Source organism: Protopterus annectens, chromosome 2.part2 (genome assembly GCF_019279795.1).
Source record: "Protopterus annectens isolate FY-2018-M chromosome 2.part2, PAN1.0, whole genome shotgun sequence".
Classification (NCBI taxonomy): domain Eukaryota; kingdom Metazoa; phylum Chordata; order Ceratodontiformes; family Protopteridae; genus Protopterus; species Protopterus annectens.
The window spans coordinates 530,365,424-530,390,066 of record NC_056730.1 but is presented as its reverse complement, the minus strand read 5'-3'; the positions used below and the strand labels follow the sequence as shown (position 1 = coordinate 530,390,066).

At 39.7% G+C, this 24,643-nt stretch overlaps 1 protein-coding gene across 1 annotated transcript in view; it reads right to left on the bottom strand.

The window, feature by feature from the left end:
- Positions 1-24,643, bottom strand: part of CAPN7 (calpain 7) — a 1,011,285-nt gene that overhangs the window by 346,391 nt on the left and 640,251 nt on the right. The window contains exon 13 of the mRNA XM_044064001.1: positions 15,873-16,017. Within this exon, the coding sequence (XP_043919936.1) occupies positions 15,873-16,017 (145 nt within the window). The remainder of the gene's footprint in view (positions 1-15,872; positions 16,018-24,643) is intronic.

Here is a 24,643-nt window from a genome sequence, read left to right as displayed (position 1 = left end):
TGCTCTAAGAAAATTATGATTGAACATTACATGAAATATTTTATGAACAGTAAAAGTTAAATAGTAATAGAGGGGAAATGGAGGCTTACAGAAAGGAAAAAGATTGTCTACTAAGATGTAAAAAAGGAACATTGTTAGGATAAGTAGCATAATTTAAAGTGGTTTACTCATGATAGTACAGGAACAGACTCAGTTATTGAGGTATAGTTCTTTCAGTGCTTTTTTGAATGTTATTATTGAGTCTAGTTGAGTGACAGACTGAGAGAGGGCATTCCATAGTTTAGCAACTGCATGGGAATAAAGGCATTGTCCGGCTCTTTTGTTGGGTTTAGTTACAGTTAGGAGTTGTTTTTTGGAAGACCTAAGGTTATGATTTGGGGTGTAAGTTTGTAATATTGTTTGAAGGGATGGGCAGTAATTAGGGCTATCAAGCAATATGTGGGTAAGATTAAGCTGGGTATAATGTAGGTAATGGGGGAAATCAAGCCACTTTATAGTTTTGATGGTCAGGTAGTGATGTGTGCGAGTTGGCATGCTGGAGACAAAATTAGCTATCTTACAGTAGCACAACTCTAATCTGTTCAAAAGAGATGTGTGTAGGTTAGTAAAGATGGGGCTACCATACAGAAGAGAAGTGGACTGTTTGCTAGTGTTAGTTTGATGGCTTTGTCCAAGTTGAGTTTGTGCCTATAGAGCTTACCACGCTTAAAATGGGTCTTTTTGTTTGTGCTGAATATGTCATTTTAAAGTTTGTCATCAATAGTGATGCCAAGTAGTTTAGCATTCTTTACAATTTCAATTTCTGTATTATTATTATGTGAGACAATTTTAAAATCTAGAAGGGGTTTGGATGAGAAGAATAAAAGTTTTGATTTTTTGGGCCTGGGTAAGCCAGGATTCAATGGCAGTGAAGGCATTTTGCGTTAACTTTAGGAGATCTGAGCTGTTGTTAGTAGATGTGATTATGGTTGAATTGTTTGCACATTGTATAAGTGTACTATGCAGGGATGCCTGATGGAGATTGTTAATGAATATAATAAAAAGCAAAAGCTTAAGGATAGTCCCTTGGGAACTCCAGTGTTGTTATTTAGATATTCGGATTGCTTGCTTTGCCACCTGACATATTATTTTTCATTATTAAAATAGCTATGGAACCAGGTTAGGGTGTGTGGGGGAGCAGTTTATGGTCTCAAGTTGTATAAGTAGTTTAGAGTGGGACACTGTATCAAAAACTTTAGATAGGTCTAGTAATATAACTGATGTAAGAAGGCCAGTATCAACAGCTTTGTTTACAGTGTTGTTAAATGAAAGTAAGGCTGTAGTTGTGCTGTGTGCAGGATGAAAGCCGTGTTTGGTGGGTATAGGTAAGTTTTTGTCTGTAAGATGTTTTAGTAGTTGCGAATACATAAACTTTTCTAAGATTTTAGGGAGCGGAGAAAGTATAGAGATGGGCTGGTAGTTAAATAGGTCACTGGTGTTACCACCTTTCTGTAGGGGAGTGATAATAGAGTTTTTCTAGAGTTGTGGGATGTAGGAGTCTGTGATAGATTGACTAATTAGAATGCAAATAGGTAGAGCTACAGAGTCTGCTGCAAGTTTTAGGTATTCTGCTGGGAGACCGTCCGAAGAGGGGGAGGAAAGCTTTAATTTTGAAAACAATTTGGGGACTAGAGAGGTGGGTACAGGTTGTATATTAAAAGGAGGAATGGATGGGATATTGTCTGAGTTGAGATTATTGTGGAGAGAGTTTGGATTTGTGTGATGGTTAGAGAAGTTATTGTTACTATTTAAGTTGGTTCTTTTAATGGTTTGTGAAGAGAAATCATTGACAAGTTTTTGGATAGTTTCACTAAAGTGAGAGTGAAAGCTTGGGCAATATCTTGTGGGTCTTTGTCAGTTGAAGGGGAGGGTTTGTACTAGATACCTGGATTAAGAAGACAGGAAACAGACTTCCAGAACATCCTGGGGTTATGTTGGGTAGAAAGCTTAGTGGAAAAATACCTTTTTTGTCACTCACTACCTGCTTTTTTCAATGTTGCGTAGTTGCTTATATTTAAGTTGATTTTTTTGGGGTTCTATTTCTAAGCCATTCCTTCCACGCTTTAGCCCTAGTAGTAAGTAACTGTTTAGTTTGTTTAGTTAGCCAAGGGGCGTGATTACACTTAGTTTGCTTGGTACGTATAGGGGCAAGACAGTTAAGAGTATCAAGAAAGAGTTTGCTGAAGCAGTTAACTGCTTCATCTAACGGTAGACTTTTGATAGGGTACCAGTAGAGGGATTTTAGACTATCTAGAAAAGTTTGTTGGTTGAAATGGGTGAGATTCCTGCTTGAATGTAGTGTATGTACTTTGTTTGTGTATGGGTTCTATGTGCATAGGCTGGAAAATGGTCGCTGAAAGTATTTGGAAGAGTACCTGACTTGGAGAAGTTTTGTGGGTGTGAAACGAACATCCAGTTTAGGGTTGACTCAGTTTGTTATATTTACTATGCGTGTGGGGTCAGAGATATGCACTACATCACTTCTTGTACTGGCTGTAACACTGGTAGAGGTGCCAAGGATTACAGATGATCGAGAGAGTTGAGACAACATTTATAATAGTTAACATCTGTTTTATGTTTATGTTTGTATGTTTTGGTCTGTCTTTTTTGTTCCAAAGACCCTGCACTTTTAATATGTTAACACCTTTATTGAATTATCACTTATGACATAGGCAAATTCTTAGTTATGTACTTACCATAACTTGGTATCTGTGTTGTCTTCTTTCATTCCTCCCCATGAATGGTTTATGGATCCGTTCTTGGATCTGACTTTGCCACTTTTCTTCAGACTAGGATCCACGTTTTGAGCTCCTCCCACTACCCACAATGCCCTGTACTTTAACCAATCTCCTCAGATCAAGTTTTCTGCCCATAGGTAATAGAGAGCAAAAATGTAGAAGGAATTTTAAATATACAGTTTTATATATATATATGTCTCCATAACCAGAGGCTCAATAAACCCAGGAACCACAGTTCCCAAAAATAATTCTTTCCAGGTCTTCTAGAGTGCCAGGAAGGGGGATGGCAGGTTGGAAAGGTGAAGAGGAATGACAGTAGACAACACAGATACCAAGTTATGATAAGTACATAACTATTAAATCTGATGTTGTCTATTTCATTCCTCCTCACGAATGGGTACTGTCCCCAGTTATACAACTCCTGGGTGGTCTGAAGGAAGGATATGCCAGAGCACAGACAAACCAAATGAAGCCCTGCTCCAGGAAACAAGATCCAGTTTATAATGTGATACAAATGCATGAGCCTTAGGCCAAGTGGCTGCAGCACAGGTCTCATATAATGAAGCCCTGGAAGAAAAGACAGATGAGGTGAACACAGACCTGTTGGCTTGGGTCTTACGAGGATGGGTAGCTGCAATCCATTTTTATTATAAATGAAGGAAATATGGTTTGTAATCCACTTGGTGAGTGTAACCTTTGAAACTGCCTGACCTAGACAGCTAGCAGAGAAGGAAAGAAATAACTGGTCTGACTTTCAAAAGGACTTAGTCTGTGAAAATAAAAATTTAACTGTCCGTAAACATCTAGCAAAAGCAACAATCATTCACCATCTTTAGAGGAAATTAGGGAAAAAGACTGGTAGCTGGACAGTCTGGTTAAGATTGGTCTTGGTAGCTACCTTGTGCATAAAAAAGGGATTTGTATGAAGGGACACTCTATCCTTGTGGAAAATTATCTTAGGTGGCTTAGAAGATAAGGCCTGAATTTCAGATATTCTCTTAACTAATGTAATGGCAATGAGAACTGTTTTCCATGAAAGGAACTTTAGGTCACAGTCGTCCACTGATTCAATGGGTTTTTGAGTTAAGCTCTGCAAAACCACGGTGAGATCCCATGCTGGAGATGGATCCTTTATCAGAGGTCTGAGAAGAAAAAACCCTTTCAAATAAGCCTTGCATAGTTTGGAAGCTGAAGGGCAGTTGAGAATGCTGCCAGAATGAAAATTAGAGATTGCCACTAACTGGTATTTGATGGTGGAGAAGCTAGATCCTTCTTTGAAAAGATGTTAGAAAACGCAGAATATCAGCAACAGGTGTCAACAAAGGATCAATGTTTTCTTTGGAAACTCAAAAGACAATTTGCTACCATAAACTTTCTTAGTAGCTGTTTTTTGGGAAGCTAAAATAATATCTCAGACAGGGGAAGCAAGCCTAGACCTTCGAATGATCTTTGGAAGTGGAGAAACCATGCGTTCAATTTCAAGGACATCAGATTGGGGTGATACTCCTCTACAGGGTGATAAAGGAGATCCTGTCTGGGTTCCTGAATCCATGGAGGATACTTCATGTGAGACCAGAGGAAGGGAAACCAAATCTGAAGAGGCCAGAAGGGAGCAATGAGGATTACTGAGGACTTCATATATTTTGCTTTCTGGAGAAACTTTGAGATCAACAGCAGTGGGGGGTAAGTATAGAGGAGACTGGGGGGTTAATCGTGCCCCTCAGGGACTCTCCTGAAGGCGGGATCAGAGTGAAGCAGTTGCTGCATTTGTTGTTCTGGGGGGAAGCAAGGTTGGTCCCAATGACTGAAGGTCAAGTCTGCTACTGCTTGATTGAGGGACCACTCGTAAGGGGTCAGACTGGACCAGCTGAGCTTGTCTGTCAGGACATTGGATTTCCCTGGTAATCTGTATTGCAAGCAAAAAGCGGTCTGAAGACATCTCCCACTCCCAAACCCTCATGGCCTCTCTACACAGTGGGTAAGAGCGGGTTCTTCCTTGTTTGCTGATGTACCACATCACTGATGTGTTGTCTATGTGAATCGCAATCGTTCCTAGAGGGAGAACGTCCTGTAAGCTTGCAATGTGAGGAGTACAGCTCTTATCTCCAGAACACTGATATGCAATCTGGTCTCTATGTGTGTCCATGTGCCTTGAACCATCTTTCCCTTGTAATGCCCTCCCACCCCAACTGGGATGTGTCTGTGGTCACCGTGGCAAAAGGTGATGGGGGAAGGAAGGGTCTGCCAAATGTCAGGTCGTCCAGCAGCAACCACCACTGAAGATGCCTTCTGCAAACAGGAGTCAACTTGATAGGAACACATAGAAGCTGGTAGAGTATAGACCACTGAGCAGCCAGAGTTCATTGAAGGACTTGCATTAAATAGCTACATGAAGAATTAATGGGATGGCAGTTGGCATGGAACCTAGAGATTGGAGAATTAGCCTTGCTGGGGGAGAAGCTAGACTCAACACACTTTGTACATGATCTCTCAAAGTTAGGATGTGATGGGGAGAAAAGCGGCAATCTGACTGACTGTGTCCAAGGTAGCGCCAATGAACGCTAAAGTCTCTGCAGGGGAAAGATTTGACTTTGCCAGATTTACAGTAATTCCCAGATCGTTAGCAAGATTGAAGAAGTGATCCCTGGCCTGTATTAGTCGATGCCTGGTTGGGGCAGAGAGCCATTCATCCAGGTAAGGGAACACCCAGAAACCCTGCTGTCTGAGGTGAGCTGTGACTACTGCCATGCATTTGGTAAACACCCTGGGGGCTGTGGTGAGTCCAAAGCCTCAACTGAAAGTGACTGGCTCCCAGTCGGAAGCGCAGATGACTCCTGGAGCACCTGTCTATTTTGATGTGATAGTACATATCCTTTAAGGCCACAGAACACATCCAATCATCCTTCCGCAGCAGCGGAGAATGGACTGAACCATCACCATTTGGAACTTTGCTTCCTTTATGAGCAAGATTATCTTGCTTATATTCAGAATGGATTGCAGGTCCCCAGTTTTCTTTGGCATTAAAATGAAACAAGAGTAACTTCCGAATCCTCTCTGTGCAGTCCGGACCTCTTGGATGACTCTTTTTTGCAGTAAGCTTAGAATTTCTGCTACTGGGAACTCCCTCTGACCTCTCCAGAGGAGGAAGACATTGAATGGGGATAGTGTAGCTTCTGGATATAAACTCTACCACCCACTTGCTTTGTGTTATATCGGTCCAGGCAGTAGGGTGCGGAGAGAACTGATCCCCAACTGCCTCCACAGATGAACAGTTGGACAGAGCTTCAGGAGTGCTGAAAGGGCCCATCAGAGAAGGGTTCCCTGAAGGTGTGATTCTGCATACCCCCCCCTCTACCTGTGACGTGGCGTCTCCCTTTGAAACCTCCTCCTCTGCCTCTAGAGGAGGAATCCCTGCGTTGATCTTGGGAAGACCCCTAGGATTTATAGACCCAGGTTTTCCTTCCAGTGCACTGATTTCTAGAAAAGGTGTACTGTTGGGTGGGGAACTTGACCACGATGACAGACAAAGTCTTCCCTTTTTGTTCACTGTGGGTTAGGATCTCTTTGACCGATGGACCGAAATGTGAGGATCCAGGAAGGGGGCATTAACAAAGGATGCCTTAAAGGGCTCCACAAAATCACAAAGCCTCATCCAGGCACATCTCCGAATAGCAATGTCTGAGGCAGCTGCCTGAGAGGGGTCTTCCGTGGAATGGGAAGCCTCATGGAGGAGCTGGACAAGGATGAAAGAGTAGCCAGTCGGGGGAAGACTTTCTTGAAATCTGCCAGTGACATGGTCTCTGCCTGAGAGTCCAACAGCTCTTTCATCAGGTCCCTCTACAAGAGAGTAAAATGTGCCAGGTAGCTCAATGCCCTAAGCAAGAAGGTGGCTGAGGAATAAACGTGCTTACCAAACCTATCCATTGCTCTGGACTCACTGTTTGGCAGATGGATAGTGGAGCTCTGCTCTGCTAACTCCTTTCTGGTAGCTGCTGCCACAGCAATGGCACCTACTGGAGATCCCTTACTCCAATTACTCCAATAAGGTCTATCTTTGCCATAAATTTGTCAGGGTACTTGGGGATCGATTCGACCAAGTCCCACTCCTTCCAGGCCCGGCTGGACACCAAATCCACTAACTTGTCTGCCGGGGGGGGGGGGGGGGGACCACTCACGATGTAGATGGGCCCATCCTGAAGGCCTCCAAAAATACAAACACCTCAGAGGAGGAAGATTGGGCTGACCAACCACCTCTCTGCTGCATAATCTCTAAAATATCTCTGAAGGAGACATCCTCCAGTGGTAATCTGGGGGATCCCTCCCCATCAACATAATCCGTATCCTCAGAGACCGACTCCAAGGGGTAGTCAATGTGATTACTTTTGCATGTCCTCCTAAGAGGAATCTCCTCTGTGGGGTACACAGGGGAGGTCATAGAAGAGGAGGGGGGTCCCTCTGGGGAAATTGTTTGGGGGCCAGTTTGGATGGACTGACTCAGGACAGGAATGTCAAGCTCATATCTCTAATCCAAAGGAAGTCAATGGAATGGATCATGGCTCAAAGGGATCAGATCCCTGTGGGTAGAGAAAAGCCCTTTCTACCACTAGAAATGCTGAAGGATCTGGAGTGTTCCTCCCCAACTCCACTGGATTTGAGGCTGCAGAAGAGAGGACTGGAATCCCTGAGCCCTGGGTCCCTAGCAGAATTAGACCCAAACTGTCCAGCACCACAGCACTAAGAGGAAGAGATGGCTCTGATAATGTAGGAGCCGATCCCCTCTCCCCGGATGCAACAGGGACACCCCAGAGCAGAGACTTGCTATCATCTGATGACAATGGAACCTAGGAGATCAAGACAACAGTTAGAGTGGAGGAAGGCAGGCTCCATGACCCTGTGACTCTGAAGGATGGATCAGAGAAGGAGACTAGACTTGAAGGGAGAGACTTGCAGAACCCATAAGAGATGGAGCTGAGAAGACCCCCAGCTGGATCTGAGTCTTGAAGAGCTTACCGATCATCCTGTCCATGTTGGCCTCCAAAATACTCCTGGAAGACCTGGAGGAAGCCATGGAGGGGGGTCTGGAGTGCCTGGAGTCTGCTGTAGACCAGGGAGTGGAGCTGACTCAAAACCAAGCACCAGTGTAGGACCCCTCACTGTCAGATCCACAGGCTTAGGATCTGAAGCGCAGGGGGTGGCAGTATCAGATGGACTGACTCAGGACAGGAATGTCAAGCTCGCCCTGGATATACATATCTCACCTCCACCCCCAACACAAAAGACTACAGTGAAAAACTTCTCAAAAGCCGACTTTACACTTCTTAAGACTGAGATGGTATCCTTTAAGCCCACTGGGCCAGTGGAAACCACATCCCACAATGCTGAATCCTTCACAAATGCTTTCTACAGACATCTCCAAGAATGCATGGATCATGCAATCCCAAATAAAACCAAGACCCTCTCCACCAAGGGCAGGCGTCCTGTCTGGTGGACCCCAGCCATAAACAAAATGTATAACAAAAGAAGGAAGCTACTGCATGACAGAGCAAAATCTCATAAAGAGAAGGCATCTCTGATCAGCACTAGTAGGAAGCTACGTTCTCTCATAAAAACATCCAAGGCCAACTTTGAGAGTAAAATCGCTATGAACACTAAAGATAACCACAAGCCCTTCTTCTGCTATGTTAGAAACCTGGGCGGAAACCCTCAGATATGCTCAGAGTTAGTTCACAATGACAAAAAATACACTGAACCCACAGATATTGCCAACATTCTGGCAGACAGGTTCAGTGCAAATTTCTCCCCTCCCTCACCCCCAAAAGAAGAAATACTTATCCCAGCTGAATGTAACCTCCCTGTCATCTCAGATGTCCAGGTGAGAACCGCCCTCAGCAAGGCTAAAAACACAGCATCAATGGGAACTGACGGTATCCCGGGTTGCGTGCTACGTGAACTCCAAGAGGAGCTACACCCACACATAAAAATGCTATTTAAACTTAGCCTTACTACAGGATATGTACCTGAACACTGGCGTACAGCAACAGTGGTCCCACTCCACAAAGGAGGCACCTCTACAGACCGTGGTAACTACTGCCCCATAAGCTTAACCAGCCTGGTCTGCAAAGCTATGGAAAGAATCATTATGGAACTCATAAACAGAGACATTGGGGACCTACAGACACTTGATCCCACCCAGTTTGGCTTTGTAAAGGGCAGATCCTGCCTTTTGAACCTGGTTGACTTTTTCGAAACGGTCACTAGAGCCATTGACGAGGGAAAAGCAGTCCATACAGCCTACCTGGACTTGGCTAAAGCCTTCGACACAATACCTCACTCAGGCATCACAGACAAGCTCAACAGCTTAAATGTAAATCCATATGTCACAAGATGGGTTGCAAACTGGCTAAAGGATAGAACCCATAAAGTCAAAATTGCTGGAGCCATGTCAGACTCAAAGCCAGTCACAAGTGGTGTACCACAGGGCTCTTTCCTGGGACCCCTCTTGTTCGGCATTTATTTCTCAGATGTGAAAGCAAACATGGGAGGGTTGTGGCTGACAAAGTTCGCAGATGACTGCAAACTAGGTGCCATAGTCGATACACCAGGTGACACATACATCCTACAGAAAGGCCTCACTGAAACGGACAACTGGTGCCGGAGTCATGGCCTTAAACTAAATGCCAAAAAATGTATAGTCATCCCCTTTGGGAAAAACAAAGTACCCACAAATTATCACATAGACAATAACCCACTGAGTATGGAAAAAGCAATCAGAGACCTGGGGACCCAAGTCGATAGTGACCTCTCATTTGACACCCACGTTGCCAAAGTGGTAAAAAAGACTTTCTACCTTGCCCACCTTATCATGAAGGGATTCACATCCAGATCAAAGGAGGTCATTGTACCCCTATATTCCTCCCTTATCAGGCCCATGATTGAGTACAATGCCCCATTTAGTATGTACCTCACCCGGCACTTGCAACAACTGGAGAGACCCCAAAAGTACCTCACCAAGAGGATCAAGGGTCTCCAACATATGTCATATGCTGCCAGACTAAAGAAACTCCAGCTCTATTCAGTAGCATACCACCTACTCAGAGGTGATCTGTGCCTGACGTACAAAGCCATGTCCAATAAGGAATTGATGGACATGCTCCACCTCAAAAAATCCAAATCCATCAGAACCATGAGAGCTAAAGATTTAAACCTCAGCACAAATATGAATAGGACATGCTGGAGGGACAGATTCATAACTCAGAGGCTTCCCATACTCTGGAACAGAATCCCAGTTCATGTTAGGCAGAGCCCCTCACTGACTCTCTTCAAGAGAAATCTTGACGAGTGGATGGGAGATCGTAGGTTTACCCCGGGGATCATCTCTGTGTCACTACTAGACAGAGGCACAATAAACTAATCTATTATGTAAGGGGGTCTTCACTGTGTCACTACTAGACAGAGGCACAGTATTCTAAATCTATTCTGTACACTTTTGTGCCATTACATGGGGTGGCGAAAGCCACATCACTATGGCTAGGCTTATAAATGCCCCAGGGCAGATAGCCTAGTACTAAACTATGAAACTATAAGATGAGCTAGTGATCACCAAGGATCTAGACAGATCCAAAGAAAGCTTTGGATCTGCCGGAGTTGAAGCAGGCCTGTGATCCAAAGACATAGGATCTAAGGACCTCCCAAATGTATCGAGCGGCTCCAAAGATGCCCTTGAAAACTTGTGTGGGTGCTTCTTGGAGTTGGAGGCTCCCACATGGCTCTTAGAGGGGGTTTGAGCCTCTGGAGAGGAAGCAGGCAAAAGGCCATTCAAAATAAACTTGTTTCTGTGGTCAGCTATAGCTCTAGGGTTAAAGCTTTCATAAATAGAGCAGGCTGACTGCAGATGCTCTGTACCCAAGCAGTAAACACACAAAGAGTATACATCGGAATGTGGGAACTTACGTCCGCATGCCGAGCATCATTTAAACCTTGAGGGTTTGTCTACCATCACCAAAGAAAAACTTTCCACAGTCACACAACAAGAAAACCCAGGAAGAAACCTGGCAGGCTGAGAATGCTAAAAAAAAGAGGTTTTTTTTTTTTTTGTTAGAATGAAAGAAAGTAGAAGGGGAGCCTAATGGAAAAAAATGGCTACAGTGATAAACAGATAGATAGATAAAGAAAGAGCCAGAAAGGCAAGAGAGAAAAACCCCTACACACTGTAAAAAGGGTAGGGGAGGAATTTTAAAGAAAAAAGGACACTTATCTGTGAAGAAGATACCCAGGAAACTACTGAAACGCTCGAGAATCAGGCTACCATGTCTGATTCCACTGGCGGAAAATGAGATCTGGGAAGGTTGGTTAGAGTGCGGGGCATTGTGGATAGTGGGAAGAGCTCGAGACTTGGATCCTATTCTGAAGAAACATGACAGAGCTGGATCTGAGGATGGATCTGTAATCCATTCTTGAGGAGGAATGAAAGAGGGACCATCAGATCATATATTTATATACAAGAAAACAAACCATATTAACATGTTAACAGTTACAAACATACATCACACATATGCTTCTGTACAATCAATCCAACATTACATAAATTGCTCTATTCCTACTTTTGCTTAAATGTCAGTCTTCCTCCAAAACATTACTTTTCGTGCATTTTTCCCACAATTTTCATTTTTCTGTGCAATTTGCTCCCAACCTTTTCTAAAGAACCCACTTTCACTTCTTTGCCCTCTGTTAGAATGTTGACTACCTCAAATAGAATTGGTTTCGACTTTGATTTCTACTTTCTAGTAATTGCTTTTTTTGGCAGCCACTAGAATTAGACTTAACAGTGCCTTACTATGTCTATACAATTCAGATCCTGTATCCCAACTTAAAAAAATAATTTCTTTATTTATACCCCTTTGCTCACCCAATATTTCTGACAGAGTACTCTGTAGAGAGTCTTTAAATTCTGCCAACTCATTACATTCCCAAAACATATGCTACCAGTTACCTCCTTCTTCCCCATCACACCTCCAACATTTGCCATCTACTGGAGAAAAATGTCTTTTGGCATCTGCTTGGGGTACAAAAATACCTATGAAAACACTTCCAAGCAAAAAACCTTAAATCATCTAGACTTTGTTGCATATTTGGGAGCCAAACATGAGTCCTTCCATTGTTTCCTTGTAAATTGCTTATCCAATCTCTCTTCCCAATCTTTTCTAACCTCCCTTGACTGCTTCCTGTAGTCATCAAGCAGTATTTTACATGTCCAACTAATTATCCATTTTTAACAGCAGCTTCTAGTTTAGATTTTAACTCAAAACTCTACCAGAGCAGGTCTTTCATTTAGGATTCCCCTATACTTTTTCTTTGCTTATACTCAGATATCAATCCCTAATTGGGAAGGCTAGCCTTCAGTTCAAATGTATTCTTAGCCTCTTCCCATTCTGTTACCTTCTCCTCTCTAGTTATCTGCTCCCAGTACCCTGATTCTTTTGCCAGTTTTCTCCAGTAAATTCCAGCCCCTCATACCAATTCTCTGTTCCCCTGATTGCAGTAATCGCTATTAGTAGAATTGCCTTTTTCCATTCTCGTGTTGGCTTAGTTTTTAGAATATTTTCTATTACTTTATGAATATTACACACACTGTTTTTTAATTTCTCTAAATCTTTTGGGTTTCTAATACCACGATGGGAATGGACCCCATTCCTAAGTCAAAGTATGATTAAAGTTCATGAAATTAGTATTCTTTCAATCTTTGATGTCAGCCAGAAGTGCTGCTGTTATTCTCTTTAAGGATCTGCACCCAAAATACAATCTCTCCCCTTATTTCTTGAATTTCCCCACTGCTTCATCATCGTCTCTTTCAACTTTGAATTACAGAATTTTGTTTCTGGTATGTATATGAGCATTAACTGCACAACTCTAAAATATCCCTTCAAATCATGTAATCCTAAACCACCAAGGACTCTGCACCTTTATCCCCATAAACAAAACTCCATAAGCAAAGCCTGAAGCATGTCTTGTGACTGACTGTTCTCATGCAGGAAAGGAGAATGGGGAACTTAGATTCTGAGAAATTTGGTTCTCCATCACAAAATCTCCCTTTTCACAAACCCAAAACTGGAATCATGGGATGTTGCAGCTGTGACCAGCTTATACTGCTGCAACAGTGATCCATGTGAAGAACATATATTATTTCAAAAAGCATTCGGGAAGTCAATCAACATTGCAGAAAAGAAGCTGAGTGAATCAACATTGCGGAAAAGAAGCTGAGTGAAAATCCAGATTCCTGTTAAGGTGCATGTGCAGCAGCTTGAAGCTATAGGGACTAACTTACTCAACTGAAACGAGATCTGATGTGGTTCACAGAGAAGATAACAGTTCCACAGAAGAAGAAAACATCTCTCTCTAAGTCATGAATGCCCAGTCTGATGTTAAATGGGAAAGCAAAGCCATATAATGATGTGCTAGGACCATGTGTGAGTGTGTTACCAGGTTGAGTGGGCATACTTGCCTGGTCTTCATCAGGAGTAAAGCAAACGCAGCTGCCCAAGATAAATCTAGAACTAAATCTAGAGTGACTACAAGTGACCCTGTAAAAATGTCAAGCTTCAGAAGAGTAATAAAAAAAAAGCCACAAAAATTATATGTTTCTTCATATACTATGATAAAGTTTCAGTAAACTCAAAAGGTTGAAAAACTAGCCGACTACTGAACATTAACAAAAATCTTGTTTAAAATGCCCATGGTATGCACATCATAGAGTTAAAGATAATTTAGACCTTATAGATGAACATAAGTAAGTAATACATTAAACTATTTGCAAAACAGTCAAGTTTATAATTAGAAAAGGTGAAGCACTACAATGAGGTGCATATCTTTACATATGAGAAAGTAGACAGGAAATGTGTGTCATGTGGTACACCTCTTTATAGAAGGTAGTCAAAACATTGTGGTCATACATCGAAACTGAATCTCTGCTGGGCACCTTAATATATCTATTTATATATATATATATATATATATATATATATATATATATATATATATATATATATATATATATATTTATATAAAATGTATATGTAAATTTACAGATGTTACACCTACTATACTTTTTAGCAGAAAGGTAAGAGAATTTTCACTGCATATTATAAACTTTTGCACACAGGGAATACTTTCTGGTTCCTTTAGCCAACTAAAGAAAAGTGAACAAGAAAAACACAACAGCCATTTATTCCAGTTCTTTGCAGGCATACAACAGCTTCTTTCTAAAACAGTAAAATAGTACTGTTCATCATCTTCTTTTGGCTGTTTCCATTAGGGGTCGCCACAGTGCATATCTCCACCTCTCCAGAGTCTCCTCAACCTGGTCCCTACTCTCACTACATATCACAATGTCATCTGCAAACATCATAGTCCATGGGGCCTCCTGTCTGATCTCATCAGTCAACCTGTCCATCACCACTGCAAATAAGAAAGGGCTCAGTGCTGATCCTTGATGTAATCCCACCTCTACCTTAAACATATCTGTCACCCCCAACGCAGTACTCAACAATGTCATACTACCCTCGTACATATCCTGTACCACTCTTACATACTTCTCTGCCACTCCCGACTTCCTCATACAATACCACAACTCCTCTCTAGGCACCCTGTCATATGCTTTCTCTGTCATATGCTTTCTCTAAGTCCACAAAGACACAATGCAACTCCTTCTGACCTTCTCTGTATTTCAACAACACTCTGTGCAAACACTGCATCTGTAGTGCTCTTTCCTGGCATGAAACCATACTGCTGATCACTAATCATCACCTCCCTTCTTAACCTAGCTTCCACTACTCTTTCCCATAACTTCAAGCTGTGACTGATCAATTTTATCCCTCTGTAGTTACTGCAGCACTGCGCATCACCCTTATTCTTAAAGATAGATACCAAAACAGTTTTTCTCCACTCCTCAGGCATCCTCTGACTTTCCAAAATTTCATTAAACAATCTATTTAAAAATACCACTGCCATTTCTTCTAAGCACCTCCATGCTTCCACTGGTATGTCATCTGGGCCAACAGCCTTTCCATTCTTCATCCTCTTCATAGCTGTCCTTTCTTCCTCATTGATAATCTGTTTCACTTCCTGATTCACTATCCCCACATCATCCAACCTTCTCTCTCTCATTCTCTTCATTCATCAGCCCTTCAAAGTACTTTTTCCATCTACTCAACACACTTCCTCGCTTGTGAGTACGTTTCCCTCAGTATCCTTTATCACCCTTACCTGCTGCACATCTTTCCTAGCTCTGTCCCTCTGTCTAGCCAATTGGTACAGGTCCTTTTCTCCCTCTTTAGTGTCCAGTCTCTCATACAACTCTCCATATGCCTTATCCTTAGCCTTCTCCACCTCTCTCTTTGCCATAAGCCTCATCTCCTTATACTCATGTCTTCTTTCTTCATCTCCATGACAATCCCACTTCTTCTTCACCAGTCACTTCCTCTGTATACTCTCCTGTACTTCCTCATTCCACCACCAAGTCTCCTTGTCCTCCTTCCTCTGTCCAGATGTCATACCAAGCACCTTTCTAGCAGTCTCCCTTACTAGCTCTGCTGTAGTTACCCAGCTATTCGGTAACTTTTCACTGCCTCCCAGTGCCTGTCTTAACTCTTCCCTGAACTCCACCTCACAATCACCCTTTTTTAACTTCTACCATTTAATCCTTGGCACTGCTTTCATACTCCTCCTCCTCTTCTTGATCACCAACGTCATCCTACAGACCACCATTTTATGCTGCTTAACTACACTGTCCCAGTCACCACTTTACCGTCTCCAATCTCCTTCAGACTGGCCCTCCTACATAGGATATAATCTACCTGTGTGCATCTTCCTCCACTCAATATTTTTTTTATTCATTCCCCCTTGGTTTTGTGAACAACACAGCAACTACCTTAAGCATTATGGAATAACACCAAATATCAAGGGGGTCTTGAAGAAAATCCTTATATAACTGCATGTGTATTACTCACATCTCAGGACACCAAAATAATTATCTGTGTAAGGTCAGAAAATCAGTTAGATACATTTCAGTTCAATATATGTGACCTGACCATTTGAACATACCATTATCTATTTTTTGAGCAGTTTTGGGATCAAAATTTAAATACTTCTTAAGTTCTGGAGTCCAGCTTCTCTCATCATTCTCACTGTACCTTCCTTTCCATCGTAAATGACTCCAGGGATTTTTCAACTGAATAAATCGAAGTCCCTGTAATAAAATAATAATAACAATAATAATAATTATAGAATAAGATTACATATGCAGTTTCTAGTTCAGTATATAATCCGGCACTAACACGAGTCACAATTTGAAAATGTCCTTTTCATTAAAATGGGAAGGACAAACTTATCAAATACATACAGAAAACATGCAAACTTTGTAGCTGATAGGAAGTTTTGTTTTGTATTTCACATGATGAAAATGTATTTTTTTTTACAGCAGAATAATACCCACTCTCATACATCAAGCAACACCAGCACTTAAACCTTCTTTTTCCTTCAGTTTTCTTATGGACACTTAACTTGGGAGCTCCAAGCCTTCAACCAGCCAGGTGTTTCATGTGTGTGTGCATGTATATGTATGTTTGTGTGTTTGCATGTGTTTACATCTCAGAGCCATTACAAATACAAAAATTAAATAAAATATTTAAATGAGTATCACAGAAAGCATTATGATGGTAGACAAACTTGGCAAAAGCACTTTGCTGCAATAGACACAAAGCTGGCACTTCTTTGCCAAAAGGAACTGAAATAAAGTGGCAGGAAAAATTTAAAACATTAGGGTGATTTAAAGCAATTTATCTTATGCAGTACAACTTTAAAGTATACAGCTGACTTGTAGCACTTAGTCTGGCTAATGAAACAGAGCTGTGAAGCTCAAAAACAGCTTGCACTTGACTTTAACCAACAACAAATGGTCTCTCTCTCTCTTTCAGGGCTTACACTGGCAAGCAGTCACATGGTTGAGATTCTTTATCACTGTCACACAAATAGACAGGGTTGTGTCTTCCACCAGGACCTGCCCTGAAGGACAGACTGGAATGAAAATTAAAGCAAAATTACAGAAGTCTCTCACCAGGTTTTTGCCCTGGTGAGTGATAATCGTAAAACTGTACAGAAGGTAAAATAACTTACAGTTCTTCTCATGAGACCTCCCACTGGTAAGGGGAAATGATGCTGAACTCAGTGAAAATTAAATTAAATTAACATAAAGTTTATTAAGAAAGGTTTCCTAATGGCATGCAGTGGGCATTCTTACTGTATTTCTTTTAAACATAATAACCTGATTCACAGATGTAATATTCTAGTGAACTGAAGTTATGAGTATCAGACACAAAGAGATAAAAACTTTGAAGTACTGCTTACATATTTAGAGAACATAAGCATCTTAAACAACCAAATAATGTATTTTGTGAATACTGGTCTATGTAACCTAAAGTCTTTAAATCATTCCAGCCTACAGCACCTTTTTGTATATTTCCAATTAACACCCATAGCTTCTTATGGCATCCAGAGCTTTTTCAGATCTGGCTTCTTTACCTAAATGGCTTACCAGATAATACCAGACAGCATTGGAAAGGGCAATGAGTAATTCATGAAATTACACTGAGACTGTTAAACTACAGTGTCCTGCAGTAAAGAAATTAATCACTATTTGCCACTAATTATTCACATTTTGATATGAATGATCATATTTTCATAACTGAAAGACCTGCAAGCTATTGAGAGGTATGGTGTGAAATGTTGTGACAAGGGGCAAGAAAGTTCATTCTTTATGTCCATTTATATCACACTATACTGGAGATACTGTTGTTTGTTAGTAATTATGAAAAAAGCAATATTTCTATATGTATTTAATACTTCAAAAACAAGTGACTTACAAACAATTGCATCACATCAGGTGAAACCTGTCGCTGATATTTACACTGCCAGTTGCACAGCTTAAGATATATTCAATGTTTTTGCATTGGCAAATACAATCAGGTACATGCTTTTGTATTTCTGAAAGGAATTTCTTGCTGTCATGTGAAATCTTATATATGTCTACGTTGTACAGTTTTCAAGATATGTTTCTGAAAGTTTAGCAAAAAATATAATTCTGGGTTTGCATACATTACAATATACTATAGTATTTATGGAAAGACCATTAATGCATGGACTGTTATCATTGTAAATGACAAGTTTACTGATAATATTGCAATTTGTACAGTTTTAATAGCTTTTATTGTTCACAAAATGTATACCTGTTTAGCTTATGCTTAAGTTGATTTTTCAGAAAATATTCTGGAATGCAATGATGTATGTAGGATTCTAGATATGTGACATTCCACACCAAGTAAGTGTTAAAAAGGTAATAAACAAAAATCTTTTAGGCAATACCTTTGTGAACAAACAGGTAACATCTCTGGCAAAACACTTCTTCATGGAAGATGGATTTCAGCATTTGGATGAATAAAATAACTCTGGCTCACCTCTGGCAGGATTTCCACTGGTAGACATACAGCACAAAAGTGAAAATTCACCATCTTGGAGCCACTTATTCAAGACTTGATAGATCTCTCTCTATCCTCAGAGAAATCATCTAGACTCTTCTAGTAACAGGATCACTGGAACTCTACCATATTCCACTGATTTCAACTGACTTTTAGCATACTGTCAGGGAATCTACATTAATCAGGCACATAAGTCAAGTGTCATTAAAATACTTGTATCACAAGTAAACTCTCTTAAATGGAACCCAATCCCAAATCCTGCCTACTCCTAATAATTTTTGCTATAGCTTTCAGTCTTGTGATATCCCACTTTGTGTGCCTGGAAGTCCAAGCCATTCCTACTCGTTCCACTGGTATGACCACCAAACGTCTCAGTGGTATCATCCCACTATGTTGCAATAGCAATTAAATATTAATATTCAAATATATATAATAATTATTGACAAAATAAAATACTAAATCATACTCAAATTAAAACAAGTACTGAGAATGCACATTAAGTGCTAGAAGTAGGCACCTACCTTGAGTGTTACATATGTTTAAAGTAAACACTTCATGCAAAATAATATTAAGAAAGTGAAATTCAATGTAAATCTTAGTCTACAAATGAGTGAAGGTGTCATCCCTTGAACAATTTGAAAGAGAGATAAGGTGTGCAAAAACTAGACAGGTATGAGGGAGATGAGTTTGCACGTGGGTTGGAAAGGTGTAGTAGTGAAGTTGTAGCCACTGTGATGCTGCATCCCAAATGAGTGCTAAGACTGCATGTTAAAGAGTTTATGAACAGCTTTGAAACAACCAAAGACAATTACTAAGCTTTACAGAACTGTGTGAAGTGTTTCTCAAGCATTTGGTGTTGGTCAGAGGTGATGAGATGGAAAATCTACAGTAACAATGGGTACTTATCAAACAGCAGCTAAGGAAGATTTGAGAAAATGCTGTTGTTAATGTTAATCAGTGTAACTAGTGGAACATAATTCATAACTTAAACTCTACAAAGAACAAAATGAGAAGGAAGAACCTGAGACTACATGGTGTTTTGCAAGAAGATGAAACATTGGATTTGCTGGACTTAAAAGTAAGCTTGTGTACTGGACAGGGTTTGTCAGGGATTCATTATACATTAAACTGGCCAAAAGACTGGAGTTGTAGAAGGATGAAATTTAGTTTGGAAAACCTTGACCACTTCTGGCAGTTTTTACATCATATTATGAAAAACATGGAGCAAAGTAAAGACTGTGACAACTAGGGTGTAGACTGGCTGTTGTAGGTTGACCACAGTTTATACAGCATGTCTGTTTGAAGTGACAGACTTTATGGGTGCAAATTTGAGAGTGTAAAGAGAGAAATGAAGTTTAAAATGTCTTTCCCTACTGGTTTTAAACTGTACTAGAGTGAAAGAGGATGACTTCATATGACCCAGAAAAGTCTAGTCAGCAAATTGAGAAACTGCCTGTACACCTGACCCAAATGGGAGTTGAACACAAAGCTAAAGCAACTAAAGACTTTAGAGAAGTAGATACATCAGTAGAGGTTCAGGATGAATGGGAGGAAAAAGTAGATTCAGTTGAAATGTTACCACTGCTCACATGTGAATACACTGGGTCAAGATGATTGGAAACAGCTATGTGGACTAACTAAGAAGTGGAACATGTGTGAACGATTTAAAAAGGAACAAATATTTAGGTAAATATTTCCAGCATATTGGACCATATTTTTTAATGAAAATGAGCAACTTAAAACAGGTCATTTGAATCCAGAGATTTGAAGATCCATGCAATTTTGCACGTGTGTTAATTTTTATTCCTTTTTCCACTACTTGAAGTTTGGACTGCAAGGTAAGTGAATTTAAGAAGAATTATCAATGGTTTGATATGCAGGTAAAACAAATGCAATTGCAATATGATGGGCTAGATTCATGAATGCCTGCACTTAGTGCTACTATTATGTGTGCAAGTGTGCTATTCATTACACAGCTGGGTAAACAACACAATACACAAATGAAGGCATGAATAGCTGAATTACATGCTAATTAAGCAATCAAACATGTCAGACCTAACATCACAAAGAGATACTCTAAAATGTCTTTTTCTTTGCGCACTGCTTGGCATTGAGCAATGGAGACTCTCAGCAGTCACTAGCAGTGAATCATGGTTCACTTCCAGCACTCTGGATAGTACTGAGTAAAGAAAATGCACATTCCAGCTACCTGCCTTAGCGGCAAAAGATGTATGTGCAGTGAGATTAGAAAAAGAGAACAGATAACATATGGTTTGAATCCAGTTTACAGATAATTTTAATTAGTAGTTCAGTGTAAGTACTGACAAACCTTTTTGAATATGAATCTGTTGTTGGAAACTCAGCTATTCTCAGTACTAATAACAAGTGATATACATTTTATGAAATATGACATTTTATAAATTTTTGTAACACAAAAGCAGTAACATATGTAGAAAACTGTATTATATGTGACGGATTACATAAACATATTTCACAAGTAGTAATCCTGATAAATAGAAATTTCCTTTGAACTAATATCAGTATTAAAAAAGATAAATGTAACAGAACAGCGGAGCGGAACACGGCAGCACAGGAGTTAGAATCCTCTTATAGTCCTCTTATGGTAAAGATATCCACATAAACACTGTATAACATGAAAGAATCCAAGTCCAAACCGTTCCAAAAAAAAAAAAATGTATAAAACCAAAATGATGCACACTCACTACTATAAAAGCATTTATATACTTATATACATATTAATTTTGTATGTTACTTATATATATGTTGTTATATTATGTATATAAGTATATAAATGCTTTTATAGTAGTGAGTGTGCATCATTTTGGTTTTATACATTTTATTTTATTATTTTTACTTACAGCTTTTATAGATTAATTGGCCTTCCCGCCAGTTCAGTGTATATATTCAATCAGTTTGAACATTGCAGTGTTGAGTCTGATGAAGCCTGAATAGGTGAAAGCGCTAACTCGTTTTGTTCTGAAATAAAGCTTTTAACCCTTTTTGGAACGGTTTGGACTTGGATTCTTTCATGTTATACAGTGTTTATGTGGATATCTTTACCATAAGAGGACTATAAGAGGATTCTAACTCCTGTGCTGCCGTGTTCCGCTCCGCTGTTCTGTTACATTTATCTTTTTTATTCCTGGTGTTCGGAGGAGCGGTTTACTCTACATTTACACTTTTTAATATCAGTATTAGTTATATCTGCTCAAACAGCTAATGTCAGCTGCTATATACCCTTTTTTCATTACTGGGCATTAAGACCGATGATGTGTGACAGAAATTTAAGTTCTGATGTGGTATGCCGATATGTAAAGGACATGTGTCAGTTTAATGCACTTCATGCTCTGTTCATTGCTAAATGTACCTCTGATTGTATTTATTTTCTTTTCAATTGTTTTCAATTTTTTATTGTGGATTTGTGCACCGCTTGGCAATGCACAACACTGATTGACAAGGGAAGGCAAAAAAAAAAAGAAAATTTTAAATTCTGCTGCCTTCTGAAGTGCAAATGAGGCTGGTGCCAGTGTGCTGCAGTCACTACTAAGTGAAGAAAATGCACTTGACAGCTACCTATCTCTGTGTCACAAGGTGCAAGTGCACCAAGTATGGAAAAAAAAGACAGGTAATCCAAGGTTTAAATGCAGTTCAGAGATATTTTTTCTGAGGAGGTCATAGTAAATATTGATACACAATTGTGTATACAAAATGATCAGGCTGAAGTCTTGTGTGATAAATGCTAAAAACCTTAGGTATACTCCTTGTGATGTGCTGTTACAAATATTGAGTAGGAAACTTAACTCTTCTCATTATTACTAACAGCATGTGCTATGAATGATGTAACCATATGACAGGTTGTAAAGTGTGATAACACAAAAGCATTAACATCAGGAATGTGGAAATATGTGTCATATATGCTGAATACCTCTCCATATCTCCCAAGTAGTAATCCTGACAGTAATAGATGTTTCTAGAAATATGTCAGTATTAATTGTATATAACTGTGTCAATAATGAGCTAATGTAATTTTTTGTTGTGAACCCTTTCTAAGGAAGTGGCATTACATCAAAACATTATGATATGTACCATAAATTATACTTGAGATGTGGCAAGCAGATTTTAAATGGATGAATATGTCAGGTTAATGGTGTAAGTGCTCAGTTCATTGATAGATATACCCTTTAATTGTTTAGTTTTAATTTTAATTTATTTCATAATTGTTATTTTATTCCAGTTGCTTTTGTCTTTTGCATTTGCATGCCGCTTGGCAGTTAAACACAGTTGCGTCTGAAGCCAAAAAATGAAAAAATTAACTTAGGCTGCCTTCTGTTGAGCAAACAAGCCTGGCACTGGTTCAAGTCAAGTTGGCATAAGATGTAAGTGCAGTGAGTATAGAGACAGAAAATATGCAATGCAGTGTTCAAATCCAGTTCAATGACAGTTTTACTGAGGGGTCAGAATGACATTTGTCACAAACTTTGGATTAGGACTGCAACAATAAATACAAATGAGTATCATAAATATAATTTTTAGAACAAATTTATCATTAATGCTTGCTTTATAAGTCCAATATAATGTGTGTACATTATTTTAAACATATTATACTTAACTGAAAATGCCCTTGCATTGGTATGATGTGCACAACAGTTTTGCTACAATTATTTATCACATATCATAGCTCTGAATCTAGGACAGAATGTATGTAACATACCTCAACGTGCATTACTTAGGTTATGCAGATCAATGCATCTGAAATGTTTTACAACCTCAAATACTGCCTTTTACACAGAAATGCACTACCATAAGTACTTAATGTCACACAAATACAGGCATCTCTTAAGTACATCTACATTAATTTTTGAATTAGTATATCTCAAATTAACAATTAACAAGGAATCTCTCCTTTGGTATTGACATGTAATAAGCAAAGGTTAACATTTTATCCTTCTTTTTCTCACGGATTTGACTCCAGGGTGGTACTACTCTATTTTACTAGTGTGTAAAACCCAACAGGCCCAAATGTCACAATTCATACCATTTTACCTCCAACTTGCAGTGATTATAACAAATACCGTAAAGCATTTCAGTGTTTAACATCATAACATATGTAAATAGTGTGAGCACAACACATGGCCAAATCTCACTGTCACATTTCACACCTTCATTGTTTTTGGGTGGAATTATTGTCAATGTCTCTACCAAGCATTAAGGTGTTTTTATATAAGTCCACATGTCAACTGGTTTAACTACTTGAAAGACTCTTTATTTTACTTCATTTCATTTTATTTTACTTTACCTACATTGCATTACATTTAATTACATTATTTTATATCATATTATTTTATTATAGTTAACATTTATGGGATATGTTTTTATAGAATGTTTTATGTACAGGATTTGTTACTTAGCACTTTTTGTTTTAATTATACTGTCGGTTTAAATTTTGGAGATACAATGTATTTCACGGGCTTTTGAGGGTTTAAACTGAATAGATCATAGTTCTGTTACTCTGATGAAGTCCCACGAACATAAGGGATGAAAGCATTTAGTTTAAGTTTATGTTTTTTGTGTGATGAATAAACTTTGTTGTTTTGCAGAAGTGGTCCATGTTCTTTTACTGTTGCAAATCAAGTTTTAAACAGAGTTGAAAAGGTCTATCATCAGGCTGCAAAACAGATGCCGCACCCAAAACCAACCCAGGAAACTGACACAGGAGACAATGATGGCAGTTCTGAGGGTGAGGACTAGATTTTCACTGTGCTCAAGCTAGATGTGTATGTGCCTCCGATGTCCCCACTGATCCTCAATCATGGTGTTCCCTCAACCTTTTGTGTTCATTACCATCCCTGTCTGTTTTGTATGTTTTGTTTCTAAGCACCTCTTCCCCAACAACCCTCTCTCAAAAAAAAAAAAAAAAAAAAAAAAAAGAAAGGGGGCACTTGTCTAAAAAAGAAATGCCACCTCCAACTCCAATGTGTCATCCTGACATACTTGATTTGGTCCAAATGGCTATTCAACATTATTTTGTTGTTGTCACCCATCCCTGGTGTGGTTTCCTTCCAAATTCATCAAATCCTGTCAAGTATCAATTTCTGTTGTGAAGAAGTGGGTAGCTATGTTGCTCTCCCATCACCATCCTGCACATTCTTCTAGTCTTTCCCCTGTGTACTACCCTCTGCTTGCCACATCATTTTCACCACTGTCCTAGCAACCCCTTTTTCACATTTAACCTGTGAAAATATATAACCACACACATTACATATGGCCAGAAATGGCTTAAACAAGCCTTCACTTTTTGTACTCGGTGTTTGTGCAGCAGTG